Raw genomic sequence first — 16,616 nt, 5'->3', positions numbered from 1 at the left:
TACCATTTTCAGATTAAAAAAAAAAAAAATTGTTACCATAGCAACCACAATTTTTGACGTAGGAACAAAATGAAATGACGTGCATAATGTCCATATTGCCATCTATCCATGTTGCAAGTTTCATGAAAATATATTAAGAACTTTTAATGTTATCGCGAATCCAGAAAAGTGTGACAGACAGACTCACACACTCACAGACAGACACACAGAGCGCAAACCATAAGTCCCCTCCGGTGAAACCGGTAGGGGACAAAATTGCCCCTCCATGAGGCTGCCATGTTTTTTCAATGGACTGAAACCATTTTCAAACTGAGACCAGATATCATTAGAATAAAGGTTCTGACCATGTTTAATGAAGATTGGACTAAAAATGAAACTTCTAAAATGCTAACAAGTTTTAACTATAGCCATATAATGAAAAATGCCCGCCCGTAACGGTAATGTTTTTCAACAGACCATTTTTGAACTCATGCAAGATATACTTAGAACCCATGTTATGTCAAACTTTTATGAAGATTGGACTATAATTATGTGACTTTTAGAGTTTGAACAAGGTTTTACTATACCTGGAAAAACGCCCGCCCCCTAGCCACTATGTTTTTCAACAAACGGGAACCATTTTCAAACTCAACCACGATATCATAAGAAGAAATGATCTGACCAAGCTTCATAAAAATTGGACAATACATGTAACTAAAGCGTTAACAATGTTTTACCAAAGTCGTTCAATGAAAGATGCCCTGCCCCCGGTGGACAATAATAGTGGCCCGTAGAGTGTAAACAAGGTTTTAATATAGCCATATAAGGAAAAATGCCCCACTCCCTGGTGCCCATGTTTTTCAACAAACAGGAGCCATTTTTTAACTTGCCCAATATATCATTGGGACAATTCTTCCGAGTAAGTTTCGTAAGGATCACACAATAAATATGGCCTAAAGAGTGTTAACAGGGTTAACTAAAGTCATATTAGGAAAAATTACATGCCCCCTGGAGGCCATGTTTTCCAACCAACCAGAACCATTTTCGAACTCGTCCAAGACATTATTGGGACAAAAATTCTAACCAAGTTTCATACAGATCGGAATAAAAATTTGGCCTCCAGAGTGGGAACATAGTTTTACTACAGCCATATAAAGAAAAATGCCTCGCCCCTGGCAGCCATGTTTTTAAACCAACCGGAACAATTTTCAAAACTGAAATATCATTGATTCATTGAGATAACTCTTCTGACCAAGTTTCACAAAGATCGGACAATAAATGTGACCTTAAGAGTGTAAACAAGGCAAATGTCGACTCAAAGGGCGATCACAAAAGCTAACCGTGAGCACATTGTGCTCAGGTGAGCTAAAAATGGAAGGCGTATTCATGACTTATGGAGTACATTCCCAATGAAACCATGATGGATAGATGGACTCAAAACTTTGATTTGTCCTTTATGTTAAACAGAAATTTATACAGATAAAAATCATGATTCAATTTGACCTAAATCTCATAAAAAAATATTAATACAACATTGGAGTATTTTTGCTGAAAACATTAGTTGAAGTGTTAATAATTTAGGTAAATTTAAGGCTTTTTGATGAAAAATGGAATGTGGATGCATGATAAATTGAAGCATAATCTTGCCTGACAAGATGTCTTGTGTGTTTTTTACTTTTGAAAATAGCATTTTGCTAAAGAATTTTTTTCTCCCTCATCTTACAACTTGCCCACTTAAACAATTACCAAATAGTAACAATTGTACTTTGAATTTGATAGAAGCATACATTTGTAGCCAACACAAAATCCATTATCATATTTTTATAGACGTTGATATCATGCTGTATCAGTTGCATTAATGGCAAAAATAAGGTAAAATAATCCATAATATAACTAAGAACAAGAGATGTGTTTGTCAGAAACACAATGCCCCCCTATTGCGCCGTTTTGAAATAAAATTTCAATATATCATTTGGCAGGTTTAGAAATTATTATTATTACTTCCCTTAGATGGTATTTTTTGACTTTTGACCTTGAAGGATGACCTTGACCTTTCACCACTCAAAATGTGCAGCTTCATGAGATACACATGCATGCCAAATATCAACATGCTATCTTCAATATTGCAAAAGTTATGGCCGTTGTTCAAGTTTTTGGACAGACGGACAGTTCAACTGCTATATGCCACCCTATTGGGGGCATAAAAATAGAAATATAGGAATCAGTTGAAAATCCTGCAGTTGCTGTTTGAATAAACAACTTATTAATAGAGTTTAAGCATACCTTGCTCTGTGTCCCACATTTTTTTCTCGACATCTCCATCAGTTATAGGTTTCTTTCGGATCATAAGGTCTCTCTGAGTAGTATGTGGGACATTGGAATCTTTTGTGTTTTCAATGGACTTCTCGACATCTCCATCAGTTATAGGTTTCTGTCGGATCATAAGGTCTCTATGAGTAGTATGTGGGACATTGGAATCTTTTGTGTTTTCAATGGAATCCGCAATGTGTTCTAAAACATGCTGTGTCAAGCTACCCAGGTCCGCCAGACCATGCCCACAGGTGTCGCACCAGAGCAGCTCCTCATCTTTGCTATAAAAACTGTCATATGATGTTAACTTGTCTAGTTGGTCACAGTTGCTCTCAAGTGCTGTCAACATCTCTGTATCGCTACAGGGATTTTCATTTGTCAACACTTCATGTCCAACATAAGGACTTTCACTTTTCAACTTCTCTCCATAATCACAGGCATTTGCAAGTGTCAACATCTTTTGATTAACACATGAGAAAGCATGATCATGGTGCCGTCTATGGATCAAATCAGGGTGTTGGTTGCTTGCAATGTCAACGTCTGAATAAAAAAGTGCAAAAAGTATGCCATTGGAGAAACAATTTGTTTATTAAGTATCAGCACTGCTTCTGCTAGAAAATAATTATGACAATGATGATTAGCGGAATAATGGTGAGGTTGCGTAGATATCAGAGGAAGATATTGAAGTCTACATAATCTATTGGACCTATTGGGTGTGGCCAGTTCTGTTCCTAACTAGCAGTGTTTTTTCACCCATAAAGTATGGGGCCCAGGGCCCTCGTTTGGCCGTTTTGGGGTCCGAAATTCGGCCCCATTCCTTCCTTAAAATAGTATACTTTTTTCTCCCTATTTTAGCTAATAATACCCCCCTCCAAATTTTATTTTTTTACTTTTATACCTATGTTGCCAGCTGGTATCGTTCTATTAACTTTGATTAAATGTATATTTATTAATTAAAATATAGCAAGTTTAAGTGTTAAATTATTGGTGAAAAGATCTTCTAAAATTCCCATTTTTCACCAAACACAACGCGAAATTCCCTCCCCCTTTAAAGGGATCTTTTCACGCTTTGGTAAATTGACAAAATTGAAAAAAGTTGTTTCAGATTCGTAAGTTTTCGTTTTAGTTATGATATTTGTGAGGAAACAGTAATACTGAACATTAACCATGCTCTAATATAGCCATTATATGCATCTTTTGACGATTTTAAAACCTAAAAATTATAAAGCGTTGCAACGCGAAACGATTGAATAATTTGGAGAGTTCTGTTTTTGTCGTTAAATTTTGTGAAACTACGAAGATTGCTTATATAAGGTATAAAATACGTCAAGAATGTGTACTCGGCGGAATAGCTCAGTAGGCTAAAGCGTTTTTACTTCAGGACTCTGGCAGGACTCCAGGGGTCACTGGTTCGAAACCTGCTCCGGGCAATGTTCTTTTCCTTTCTTTAATTTTTTTCTTGATTTTTTACTGGAGCTTTTATGATCCAATGTTTACATTTATCAATATAAAGCATTTAATGAATAAGTTAAAAAATGCCAAAATCTGTGAAAAGGCCCCTTTAAGGGCCCCTGTCCCAATCCACCGAAGTGTAGCAAGGGCCCTGGGGCCTGGTCCCTTTGATCTGGGAAAAAAATTGTCTTTTTGACTGAAATTGCTAACAAAAACGTAACAATTGAGAATATAAGTGATTACGATATAATATTTGCTAAGGCTGGATGGTAGATGAACTAAATATTTAGACTTATTTTATTTTTATTTTGTTTTGAAACCTTCCATTGGTAATTTGTAGGTCCCATCTGGAATCAAATAAATACTTTTTTCCATTAGGAATTGGTCCCTATACTGGCCCGAATATGAATGAAAAACAAACAACACTACTCGTGATTATTTCATGTGATTAAACAAAGTAGAGGTCAAACATGAGACAGTTTGTATCAAATCTGACACAAATCGACATAGTAGTTAAAGGGATGTACATATATATTTTTGGTAATAATTAAAACCGCTAGTAACACAAATAGTTTAACAGAACATCTAAGTTGAAATGAGGGCTTAAATTGTGTATATTAACCGTGTAGGAGAAATTCTAAGAACTAAGTTGTATTACAGACAGATGTAGGAGAAACACTAAGAACTAAGTTGTATTACCGGCAGATGTCCAAGATGATTCCACTGTAGCCCATTTATTTTGTATCTGACCAGGAACACCAGTTCTTAGAAGCTTGATATTCCAAAGACCCTTAGGCGCTCACCTGAGCCCCAAATAAACTTAACTGTTCCACGCAGGTAATGTCTCACATTATTCATATAAGAAAAAAAGACTGTCAACAACTGTTTTTCAACAATGACACAGAACCATTTTCTCCCCGAACCACAATCATTATACGATTATAAATGTTTTGAGAAAAAATAACTATGATTGAGCAATAAAAAAGACTTCTAAATATTCACAACGTTTCACTTCAGCCATAAAATGAACAATTTCCTACCCTGGCAGCCATGTTTTTCAACGGACCAGAAACATTTTCAAACTCATCCAAGATATAATAAGAACAAATGTTCTGACAAAGTTTCAGGACGATTGGACTATAAATGTGACTTGTAGAGTGTTAACAAATTTTTACTTAAGCCATACATGTATAAGGAAAAATACACTTAAGCACTCAGCTGTGAGGGCGAAGTGGGCAATTTCATTGCCCAGGAAATATTAACATCACACATTATGATTAATTTCATGAAGACCAAGTGACTTTAATGATTTACTTTGTGCCAGACATTGACTGATTAAAATTAATTGCTGGACACAGGCGAAGTCTTGACCATCCATTGCCCCATGTACATGTGGTGCAAAGTTGAACATTGAAGTGAACAGTCAGGAGCCATGATACTTCTTGACATTGTTCATTGACTATGCCTTGATTAATTGTGATGATGCCTTGATTAATAGCCTTGTTCTGGCTACCAATAACTATGCTTCAGCAAACTTAAATGGTCCATTAAAACAATACTCAAAACTGCTAAAAGGGGAAGAGGTAACCTAGCAATGGCAATAAATATGGGGCCTGTTTACAGGTCAGATTTGGAATCCCTGGTATAAAATGAGTCTTTTAATGAGTTTTTATTTTAAAACAAATATTTGTAAACATTAATATAAATTTGATTCAATGTTAAATTGCTTTAAATTTACCATGATGTTCAAAGATTCTGAACATAACTGCCTTTGTTACAACTACTGATGTTTTATAATATACCTGTACAGGAAAAATAGTCATAATCTACAATCAATGGCAAATAAGAACAAGATGTGTTTGTGAAACACTATGTCCCCCCCCCCCTGTTTACTCAATCGAGCGATTCCGAGCCAGTTTTCCGATAACAAATTTTGATTGGTTGGCACAAGACATTGTGTATCATGTGAGTAAGTCAAGGGTGGAGAGGCCAGACATATCTTGCTGAACTCATGTTCTCTTTCTTTGTTTACGAGGACATTGTTTTTTTTGTACTACGTCATCAATATATGAGTACTTTATGAAAGAAGCCGAGGAACATCGGAGATAGCAAAAATGAACGGAAATTGCAAGGTTGTAAACATTTATTCAAATTATGAAACGGGTATATCTTCCATAATTCTTGACAACGTTGCACCTTAAAGCTGTGTTATCATTTTTTATGCAAGAGTAACTGAAATCTGTTAAAAATTATACCAGTTCATATGTATAATTATTGGATTTGTCACCTTTTACAAACCTTTAAGTACTGTTTATTCTATTTGCTATGCAGGTGATAAATAACAAGAGATTGCCAAGCAGTATGGTCCCCTACCAGTGAAACTCCACCATTGTCATATTTTTTTATTTGTTGCCATAGCAACCGGAATTCTTGACATAGGAACAAAATGAAATGACATGCATAATGTCCATATTGCCATCTATCCATGTTTCAAGTTTCATGAAAAAATGTTAAGAACTTTGAAAGTTATCACAGGATCCAGAAAAGTGTGACAGACTGACTGACTGACAAACTGACAGACAAACAGAGCGCAAACCATAAGTCCCGTGGGATTTCACAGGTAGGGGACAAAAAAACTAAAATTAAATGACATAAACAAGTATTTAAAGAAGAGATGTGTTTGTGAAACACTATGCCCCCACCATACATTTGACCTTTGACCTTGAAGGATGACCTTGACCTTTCACCACTCAAAATGTGCAGCTCCATGCGATACACATGCATGCCAAATATCAAGGGCTATCTTCAATATTGCAAAAGTAATGACAAAGGTTAAAGTTTTGGGACAGACAGACACACACATACAATGACAGACAGACAGACCAAAAACAATATACCCCCTCTTCTTCAAGGGGCATAAAAAAGAGGTATAATATAAATGAAGAGTAGAAATGTAATACTTTCAATCCTTAATTTTAATGTAACTTACAAAAAATTAAATAAACATATAAATTAATGCACATGTATTTCTTTGCCTAACGTTAAATTGGCAAAATAAAAAGTAATCATTTAAAACTTTAAAGTATAGTAACAAGTCAATTTTTAACATTAACAAGCAATAATAAACTTTATTAAAATGTCTTACCTGAACAACAAGGCCAACAATTGCAAAATTTATTCAAGCTGGTTTTTATTTTGCTCCTGTGTAATTGTGTATGTTCTTATATGCATGTACTAATTGTCCGCCAAGGTTTCAAACTGTCAATATGTCACGAGATGTCAAATCTAATGTTTGCCAAAGGGGATATTGGCAATAGAGAATTAGTGTCCTACATTAATCAGAATTTTTTATCAAATATCTATAAATGTTTATTTATAGATCTTTGTTTCTTTTTTAACCTTTGATTTTATGTACTGTTGTGGAAAAGATATTGTAGTAATAATAATGACAATTTAAAGTCACCATGGTCACTTTTCAAGTGGCATAAGGTGACAATTTTAGGCACAATAAGTATCAGTAGTAAATGTTACTACTCAAAGTCAAACTGTCAAATTTAATAAACATGTATTTTCAAGTTTCAAGTTTTTTATTGGAGCATCGACATAATGCCTTTGACCATTCACATATTCAAGTTAACAAATTATAGTCGAAGTATATAAATGACCTTTATTAATTTGCAAAGTAACCTTATTGTTAGTGTGGGAATAACAATTATGAAAAAATCAGGCTGTCAACTGACGTAAGGTAAAAATATAGGAATAAATATAGGAATTTTTGCACCAAATTGTAGGAGGTTTGGGATTGTTTTGGGTTAAAATATAGGAATTTTATGGTAAAAAGTAATGTTCTAGAGATATGTAGAGAACGTATTCTTACTTACTTGTTTTCCGTCAAAAATCATTAAATTCATGTTTTACTTAACAAAACAGTCCCTCATCTTCACCACCAAGGCAGATATGCTGATGCAGCAACACACTGTGGTCATCAATGTGGACACCTGGATTTTTTTTAACAATCAACAAAACACAAAACATTATTAAACATAGTTTTACAACCTTACATATATGGAAGGGTGTATCCGCCAGTACATGCTTATTGCTAAATGACAATTTCATATTTCGAAATGACAATTGTTACTGCATATTGACTTTGACATGTTATAACTTGCATTTGAATTCTGTTATATTAAAATTGTATGTTTTTTTTGTTTTTTTGCATTTGCTAAAGAAACAATTCATTGTTCATGCGCATTAAAGCTTATGTTAAGTCCCTTCATGAATATTTGAATTGAATGAATTTGTTTTGGTGTAATATAATTTGCGTTCAGCTTTTTAATATTAAAATGTTAATTTATACTACTGCTATTTACTTCTGCGCTAAGTACATTTTACTTTTTTGCTGCTTTGATGATCTTACTATACATGTACAGTTTTAATTTAGGAGCCAATACTAAATTTGACGTTCTAGCGCAAATTATTACACAGGGAGATAACTCTGGCAAGTGTACGATAATTTCCAGCGTGTAGACTACTTTTGTCGAAACAATTATATTGGCGTCAGAGCTTGTTTTGCTGATAGTACATACCACAAAGAGATGTATCGTTCAGAAAAGCTTATTATAAAGAATATGATTACGCATGTATGGTTGCGTTTATAGGTGCGTACGCGCGTGAGTGGTGGTTGTGTTTTGTGCGTTCATGTGTGCTTCCATGCTTATGACTATTGTGCGAGAATATATATATATTGCGAAGCCCCTTTTTGCTTTGCGAGATCATAAGGGGAGCGTAGGTCCCGAAGGAAAACCCACCTGTCCAGTATGTGAGCAACAACTAAACCCACATGCACGGAGTGGGTTCTATCAAGTCTGTAAATGTGAGAATCGAAAATTATTTCTTCATTTATGAATACTCATCATTGGAAATCGATAAATTAATAAAGTTTTTGTAACGCTTTTCCTCGATTATTTTTTAAATACCAGTATTACTAATAAAGCGTTTATAATTCGTAATAATTTATAAAAGCGTGCTTGGCTCAGTGCTAACCCTCTTGCTTCCACAGGACCCTGGTTCGAATCCCGGGGAAGCATTAAAGATTTGTTTGAAAACGTATTAAATAAGATTTTTCTTAACTGCGAAAATCTGTGAACAAGTCCCTTAAAATGATTTCTACGATTTATGAAAATTGAAAATGACGTGCAACTCTTAGAAATTATTTAACTGGGTAAAGTCAACAAAATATTCATTGACGGTTCCAAAGTGCGCAGCTGTGTTAATGATTAACGTTCTGTGTGACTGAAACGCAAAGGCGGATGTACGAAAGTACTGAAATTTTAACCATGCATCGATTTGCTTGGGCACACGCAACTTTTAAGTATGCTTCTCCTGTTTTTCTGACTCGCAGAGACAGGGCTTTTTTGACAAAAATAGCTAGTGCTTTAAACTAACTTGGAGTTTACTGATCCTGATATTTATAGTTCTCCGCTTTATATGAATTACATAGTACAAATTGTCACATTGCATTTGATTAACTTCATGTTGCGTCATGCATGCCTTGCAACTTGCTTAGTACATATTGCTTTCGTCTTGTTGAATTGCTAGTGTAATTACTAGTGTAATTACTAGTGTAAAGTTGGAATGTACAAACAGTATGTTGGTAACAAATAGCACAATACAAAAAAGTATTTGTCATATACCAAAATGCAATTGTAATAAGTAAACATGGAGCTGTCGATAAGCAATATGCATTTGTCATTAAGCAATATGCAATCGCCATTTAGCAACATGAATGGACTGGCGGACATTTCCTTTCATAAACATCAGAGTGCAAAATAACATTAATAATGAAATTAATGAACCGAAAACATGAATCACATACATGTAGTATCATGGTATATAATATAAATTCTGTATTTAATGTATTTTATACATTCTTCAATCAAACATCTTTAGGACATGAAAAGAACACCAAAACATCCTATATGATAAAATGTACATACAGAATTTAACATTTTTCTGGCAGCTTCTGCATATACATGCAAATATATTTTAAATTGAACATCAAAATAATTAATTGAAATTTTTTTCACTGTGTTATTAATACCAATTGTAAAACAATATAATCTCATGGGTATCAAACACACAATGGTAGATGCATACATGTACATGTGTATCTTAAAAACAAGAATTAGATGCTATGGTAATGGCAAAAGGACAATAAAACATAGATCAACAAGACTATTGCCAAGCTATATATGTCCCCTACCGGCTCCACCATTGTCAGAAATTCCACCATTGTCAGATTTTTTTATATATATTTGTTGCCATAGCAACCAGAATTTTTGACGTAGGAACAAAATGAATGACGTGCATAATGGCCATATTGCCATCTTTCCATGTTTCATGAAAAAATATGAAGAACTTTAAAGTTATCGCAGGATCAAGAAAAGTGTGACAGACAGACAGACAGACTCACAGACGCACAGAGCGCAAACCATAGGTCCCCTCCGGTAAAACCGGTAGGGGACAATAATCAGCAGATATACCTTATGTCCATCTAATCACTCCACCAGGCATGATTATGAATTATTTCATTTTTTACATGTATATTACACACATTATCATGAAGTTACACTTTATCCAAAAACTAAGGGTTAGTGTATCACGTATTGTTAGTATGAACGACTTTTGAGTTAATGGTAACTGTATCATGATTCACCTGAAAATAAAACAATTTCTTAAAAACAGCCTCCTAAATTATTCTACAAGACATCCAATGCCCTAAAATATTTAAATAATTTTCAATATTCAAAAGAATTGGAAGCCTGTAGATACGCTCAATTCAGAGAGGGCATGCCTGTGGAAAGACCTGTTACAACTATCTGCTAGAATTTGTTCTCACCTTTGAAATGGTTGTATTTTCTTCATCAAAGGTGTCCATATAGGTATCACAATGGTGTACAACAGCACTCCTGCAAGATGGTGATGCTTTGGAAGAGGAGAGACAGCTTTGTACACTAAATTAAAATATCTAAAGGCAGTATTACTTCTTTTAAGTATTTTTTTAAGAAGAAATTTTCAGAACAAAATAGAGGAAAAAAATAAAAAAATAAATAAAAAAAATATAGGAAATAAAGGTTTTGAAAAATATGGGATAATTCTCCAAAATATCGGAAAATATAGAAATATAGGAGTCAGTTGACCGCCTAAACAATGTTAAAGCGGGTATGCATGATTTTGTCAAATATTTATGAATTTATATAAAATGTGTAAAAAAACTTATTATAATATATTTCAATATAAATTAAAACAAGGGCTGTTTGTAAAACATGCATGCCCCCCATATGGGCTGTCAGTTGTAGTGGCAGCCATTGTGTGAATACGGTTTTTGTTACTGTTACCTTGACCTTTGACCTAGTGACCTGAAAATCAATAGAGGTCATCTGCCAGTGATGATCAATGTACCTATGAAGTTTCATGATCTTAGGCCTGAGCATTCTTGAGTTACCATCCTTAAACTATTTTACTGTTTTGAGTCAGTGTGACCTTGACCTTTGACCCAATGACCTGAAAATCAATAGAGGTCATCTGCCAGTCATGATCAATGTTCCTATGAAGTTTCATGATCCTAGTCGTAAGCATTCTTGAGTTATCATCCGCCAACCATATAAATGTTTCGAGTCACTGTGACCTTGACCTTTGACCTAGTGACCTGAAAATCAAAAGAGGTCATATGCCAGTCATGATCAATGTACCTATGAAGTTTCATGATCCTAGGCATAAGCATTCTTGAGTTATCATCCGGAAACTATTTTACTGTTTCGAGTCACTGTGACCTCGACCTTTGACCTAAAAATCAATAGTGGTCATCTGCCAGTCATTATCAATGTACCTATGAAGTTTCATGATACTAGGCGTAAGCATTCTTGAGTTATCATCTGGAAACCATTTTACTATTTTGAGTCACTGTGACCTTGACCTTTGACCTAGTGACCTGAAAATCAATAGGGGTCATCTGCCAGTCATGATCAATCTACCTATGAAGTTTCATGATCCTAGGCCTTAGCATTCTTGAGTTATCATCCAGAAACCAGAAACCATTTTACTATTTCGAGTCACTGTGACCTTAACCTTTGACCTAGTGACCTGAAAATCAATAGGGGTCATCTGCCCGTCATGATCAATCTATATTATTATTCAGTGTCATGATACTAGGCCTAAGCGTTCTTGAGTTATCATCCGAAAACCATTTTACTATTTCGAGTCACTGTTACCTTGACCTTTGAACTAGTGACATGAAAATCAAAAGGGGTCATTTGCCAGTCATGATCAATGTACCTATGAAGTTTCATGATCCTCGGCCTAAGCGTTCTTGAGTTATAATCCGGAAACCATCTTGTGGACGGACAGACGGACCGTCCGACGGACTAAAATGAGCAAAACAATATACCCCCTCTTCTTCGAAGGGGGGCATAATAAAAGTTAAGAAGAAAATGTGTCGAGAAATGCCAAATAAGCCAGATATTTATAATTCTGAAACCGAAAATTTCTGTACAGTCGCATTCGCCAGCATGTTATCATGCATGTAAGATGTGAATCTAAATTTAGTTTTAGGATCATTTTAATTTCCTGCAACGAAATCTATTCATACGACACACAAACACTTACTCCGTTCCTAATGAAAAGAGGAATGCTTCGGTTATTGTAGGAAAATATGTACGAAATATTTTTGTCACTTAGTCTATCGGCTTGGGGCGCTAATTTGTCTTTGCTGCATTTTATGAAATTCGTCTTCAATGTATAATTTTTCTTTCCCATTTTGTGTTATTGTAACATATTTTTATAAATATATTACAATTTAACACATATAAAATCATGCAAACCTTCTTTAATTAACCAAACAATGTAAAATAAGCTGTTACACTGTTCAATTACCAAACCCTTTAAAATTAGCAAAACCAAGTTCAGAATGAAGACTTTTGCAACAATTTGTTTACCAACATAATCCCCCCTATAAGTACTTATAAGCGTGGGTTGAAATTACCTTTTGAATTTTGAAATGTCGCTATTCCTCACGACGATATACGAACATTTACGAGCAAACCAAGATTGGCTTTGGTACAACGTTACGTTCTCATGAGCCGCCCAAAGCCAATCTCACGCTCCCTCGTAATTGTTTGGATATCGTCGCAGATAATTCACATGGAATATATTGTGACATAAAAAATAAAAGTAAGCATTTTGTATCGTGTTAAATTTATGTTACCATATCACATCTAGTGCTACAACAATGTAAGATTAAATGGCTGAAGTTCATCTTGTAAAGATTCCAAGATAATAAAATCAAAGCGCTGAAGGCAATGAAATTGTTCGCTATTGCATTATCTTAGAGGAAACTCATGTTTCAACATTAGGTTATAGCTTTTTTAATCACAAGTTTGAAATGAACACAAGCCAGTGTTTATTTACACCTTAAAATCCATTCGCAGATTTTCAGTGTTTGTACTTGGTCACTAAATTGTCAGGGGAAGACATAATTGACTATCGATAAACACAGTTTTGCTTTCAATACGATAAAAAAAAAACGCTACCGAAATCACATAGTGTCACGATAAGAGGAAAACTTCTAATTATCTAACTCTAACCGCAAATGTTTGCCGTTCTCGGTCAGTACATCTGGAAATCGTTCCTGAATGCCTGGATAGGCTACCCTTATTTGCCAGTTTGCTATAATATTTGATTTTTGGAATTCAATTTTGTATCGAATAGCTTTGTGCTGAAATGTGCTATTTACAATTTGCAATGATATTTTTAAAAACCCACTTCATGTGAAAATGGGTCTTATGCCATTTGCACCCATCATATCTATAACCCACCAAGGGCTCTCGGAAACGCTTAATCAAGCGCATTTGTACCCATAAATTTGAAAAATGACGCTAATTGGAAGCCAATTAAGAGTCCACAGGACTCTTTTCGAATAACTGGTTTCTTCAAGTCAATCCATTACCAAACAAAACCTGTAAAGCAACCTCCTATTCAAACTCAAGCCAACACAATTTATTTCCTTACACCTGTTTAAAATCAAATAAATCAAGTGTAGTTATGTTTCTAAATTGTTGGATAGTTTTCTCACATCCCATCCTCTAGGGAGCTGAGCCCTGATGCTTTATCTGACTGTATGAGCATAATGAAACATATGCTTATATAAGGCCTATTTTGTGAAAACTTTCAAAATTCTCTTGTCCATAACCATTGGGCCTAGGGCTATCAAATTTGTTATGTAGAGACATCTAATAGTCCTCTACCAAATTTTTCAAATTATGCCCCTGAGGTCAAATTTGACCCTGCCCGAGGGTCACAAAATTGAACATATGATTATATAAGGCCTATTTTGTGAAAACTTTCAAAATTTTCTCGTCCATAACCATTGGGCCTAGGGCTATCAAATTTGGTATGTTAGAGACATCTATTAGTCCTCTACTAAATTTCTTCAAATTATGCCCCTGGGGTCAAATTTGACCCTGCCCCGGGGGGAACAAAATTGAACATATGCTTATATAAGGACTATTTTGTGAAAAATTTCAAAATCTTCCTGTCCATAACCATTGGGCCTAGGTCTATCAAATTTGGTGTGTAGAGACATCTAAAAGTCCTCTACCAAGTTTCTTCAAATTATGCCCCTGGGGTCAAATTTGACCCTGCCCCGGGGGGAACAAAATTGAACATATGCTTATATAAGGACTATTTTGTGAAAAATTTCAAAATCTTCCTGTCCATAACCATTGGGCCTAGGTCTATCAAATTTGGTGTGTAGAGACATCTAAAAGTCCTCTACCAAATTTCTTCAAATTATGCCCCTGGGGTCAAATTTGAACCTGCCCCGGGGGTCACAAAATTGTACATATGCTTATATAAGGCCTATTTTGTGAAAACTTAAAAAATCTAAGCGTCCATAACCATTGGGCCTAGTGCTATCAAATTTCGTATGTAGAGACATCTAATAGTCCTCTACCAAATTTATTAAAATTTTGCCCCTGTGGTCAAAAATGACCCTGCCCCGGGGGTCACAAAATTGAACATATGCTTATATAAGGCCTATTTTGTGAAAACTTCCAAAATTTTCTCGTCCATAACCCAGGGCTTTTTTTCCTTCTTTGCGATTGGCCGTGGACAGACATTTCACAATTTTGACACGGCCAATTCACAAATCTGACATGTCCGTGAATATTTACAAAAACGGACGTTTTAAATCATGAAAAACGGACTTTTTGTGCTCAAAACTGTCAAAAACGGCCATTTCGGAACAAAAAATATAAGTTTCATAACCTCGTTTTTAATTCCTAACACGCAAAAAAATTGTCAACTCGCGTTACCAATGTTTGCTTGTTTTAATCGATTTTAAAGTGTTGTGTAACCGGTAAAACCGGTGAAAATAGTAAAAGCTCTGCCTAGCAACGTCACTAAAAAAAGAAAAATGGCGACGCGGAATGCTCGTTACTACACGAAGAAAATTAAAAAAACGCGAAATAATCCTGATTAATTGAAATTTGGGATAACAGTGAAGAAACAAAAGCTTTCTACAGAATTGAATATATGCTTATAAAGGTCTTATTTTTTGAAAACTGTAAAAATCGTCTTATCCATAAACATTGGGTCTAGGGCTACCAAATTTGGTATGTAGTGATATCTTATAGTTCCTACCAAGTTTTTTCAAATTATGCCCCTGGGGTCAAGTTTGACCCTGCCCGAGGGTCACAAAATTGAACATAATTATGCTTATATAAGGCCTATTTTGTGAAAACTTTAAAATCTCTTGTAAATAACTGTATGGCATAGGGCTACCAAATTTGGTATGTAGTGACATGTAATAGTTCTCTTCTTAGTTTGTTCAAATTATGCCCCTGTGGTCAAATTTGAAACTGTCCAGGGGGTCACAAAATTAAACATATGCTTATAAAGGGCTTATTTTGTGAAAACTTCAAATGGTCTTGTCCATTATAACCATTGGGTCTAGGGCTACCAAATTTGGTATGTAGTGACATCTAATAGTTCTCTACAAAGTTTGATCAAATTATGCCCCTTGGGTCAAATTTGACCCTGCCCTGGGGGTCACAAAACTGAACATACGCTTATATGGGGCCTATTTTTTGAAGACTTTAAAAATCTTTTTGTCCATAACCGTTGGGCCTAGGGCTACCAAATTTGGTATGTAGTGACATCTAAAAAACCTCTACAAAATTTGTTCAAATAATGCCTCTGGGATCAACTTTGACCCTGCCCTGGGGGGTAACAAAATTGAATAAACGCTTATAAAGCGCCTATTTTGTGAAATCTTTAAAAATCTTCGTGTCGAAAACAATTCAGACTATGGCTACCAAATTTGGTATGCAGTAACATCTTATAGTCCTCTACCAAGTTTGTTCAAATTATGCCCTTTGGGTCAAATTTGACCCTGACCCGCGGGTCACAAAATTGAACATTATATACGCTTATATCTTGCTTATTTTGTGAAAACTTTTAAAATATTCTTGTCCTTAACTCTAGGACCTAGGGCTACCATATTTTGTATGTACATGTAGTGAGATATTGTATATAGTAGTCCTCTACAAAGTTTGCTCAAATTATGCCCCTGGGGTTAAATTTGACCAAGCCCAGGGGGTCACACAAGTGTACATTTGCTTAAATAGGGCATATATTTAAGTACTTGCACATGCAGAGAATATTTGTTTTAATCTTTTTTCAGCAGTGGAGCGATACAGGGCCATCATAGCCCTTTTGTTGTTGTTTCAAATGGAATTATCATTGCAAGATAATGATAATGTTTTGTTTACAAAAAAAAAGTATATAAGTGGGGTGTGGTCCATACAATCACCGAAAAG

At 35.0% G+C, this 16,616-nt stretch overlaps 1 protein-coding gene across 1 annotated transcript in view; it reads right to left on the bottom strand.

Annotated features, from left to right (window-relative positions):
• Positions 1-10,711, bottom strand: part of LOC127835709 (zinc finger protein 429-like) — a 38,537-nt gene extending 27,826 nt beyond the window's left edge. The window contains exons 1-3 of the mRNA XM_052362147.1: positions 10,640-10,711; positions 7,623-7,739; positions 2,263-2,829 (exon numbers count right to left, since the gene is read on the bottom strand). Of these exons, the coding sequence (XP_052218107.1) occupies positions 2,263-2,746 (484 nt within the window). The 5' untranslated portion in view covers positions 2,747-2,829; positions 7,623-7,739; positions 10,640-10,711. The remainder of the gene's footprint in view (positions 1-2,262; positions 2,830-7,622; positions 7,740-10,639) is intronic.
• Positions 10,712-16,616: the final 5,905 nt, after the last annotated feature.

Source organism: Dreissena polymorpha, chromosome 6, assembly GCF_020536995.1.
Source record: "Dreissena polymorpha isolate Duluth1 chromosome 6, UMN_Dpol_1.0, whole genome shotgun sequence".
NCBI lineage: Eukaryota > Metazoa > Mollusca > Bivalvia > Myida > Dreissenidae > Dreissena > Dreissena polymorpha.
The sequence above is the reverse complement of the archived record's forward strand: the minus strand, read 5'-3'. Positions and strand labels throughout refer to the sequence as shown.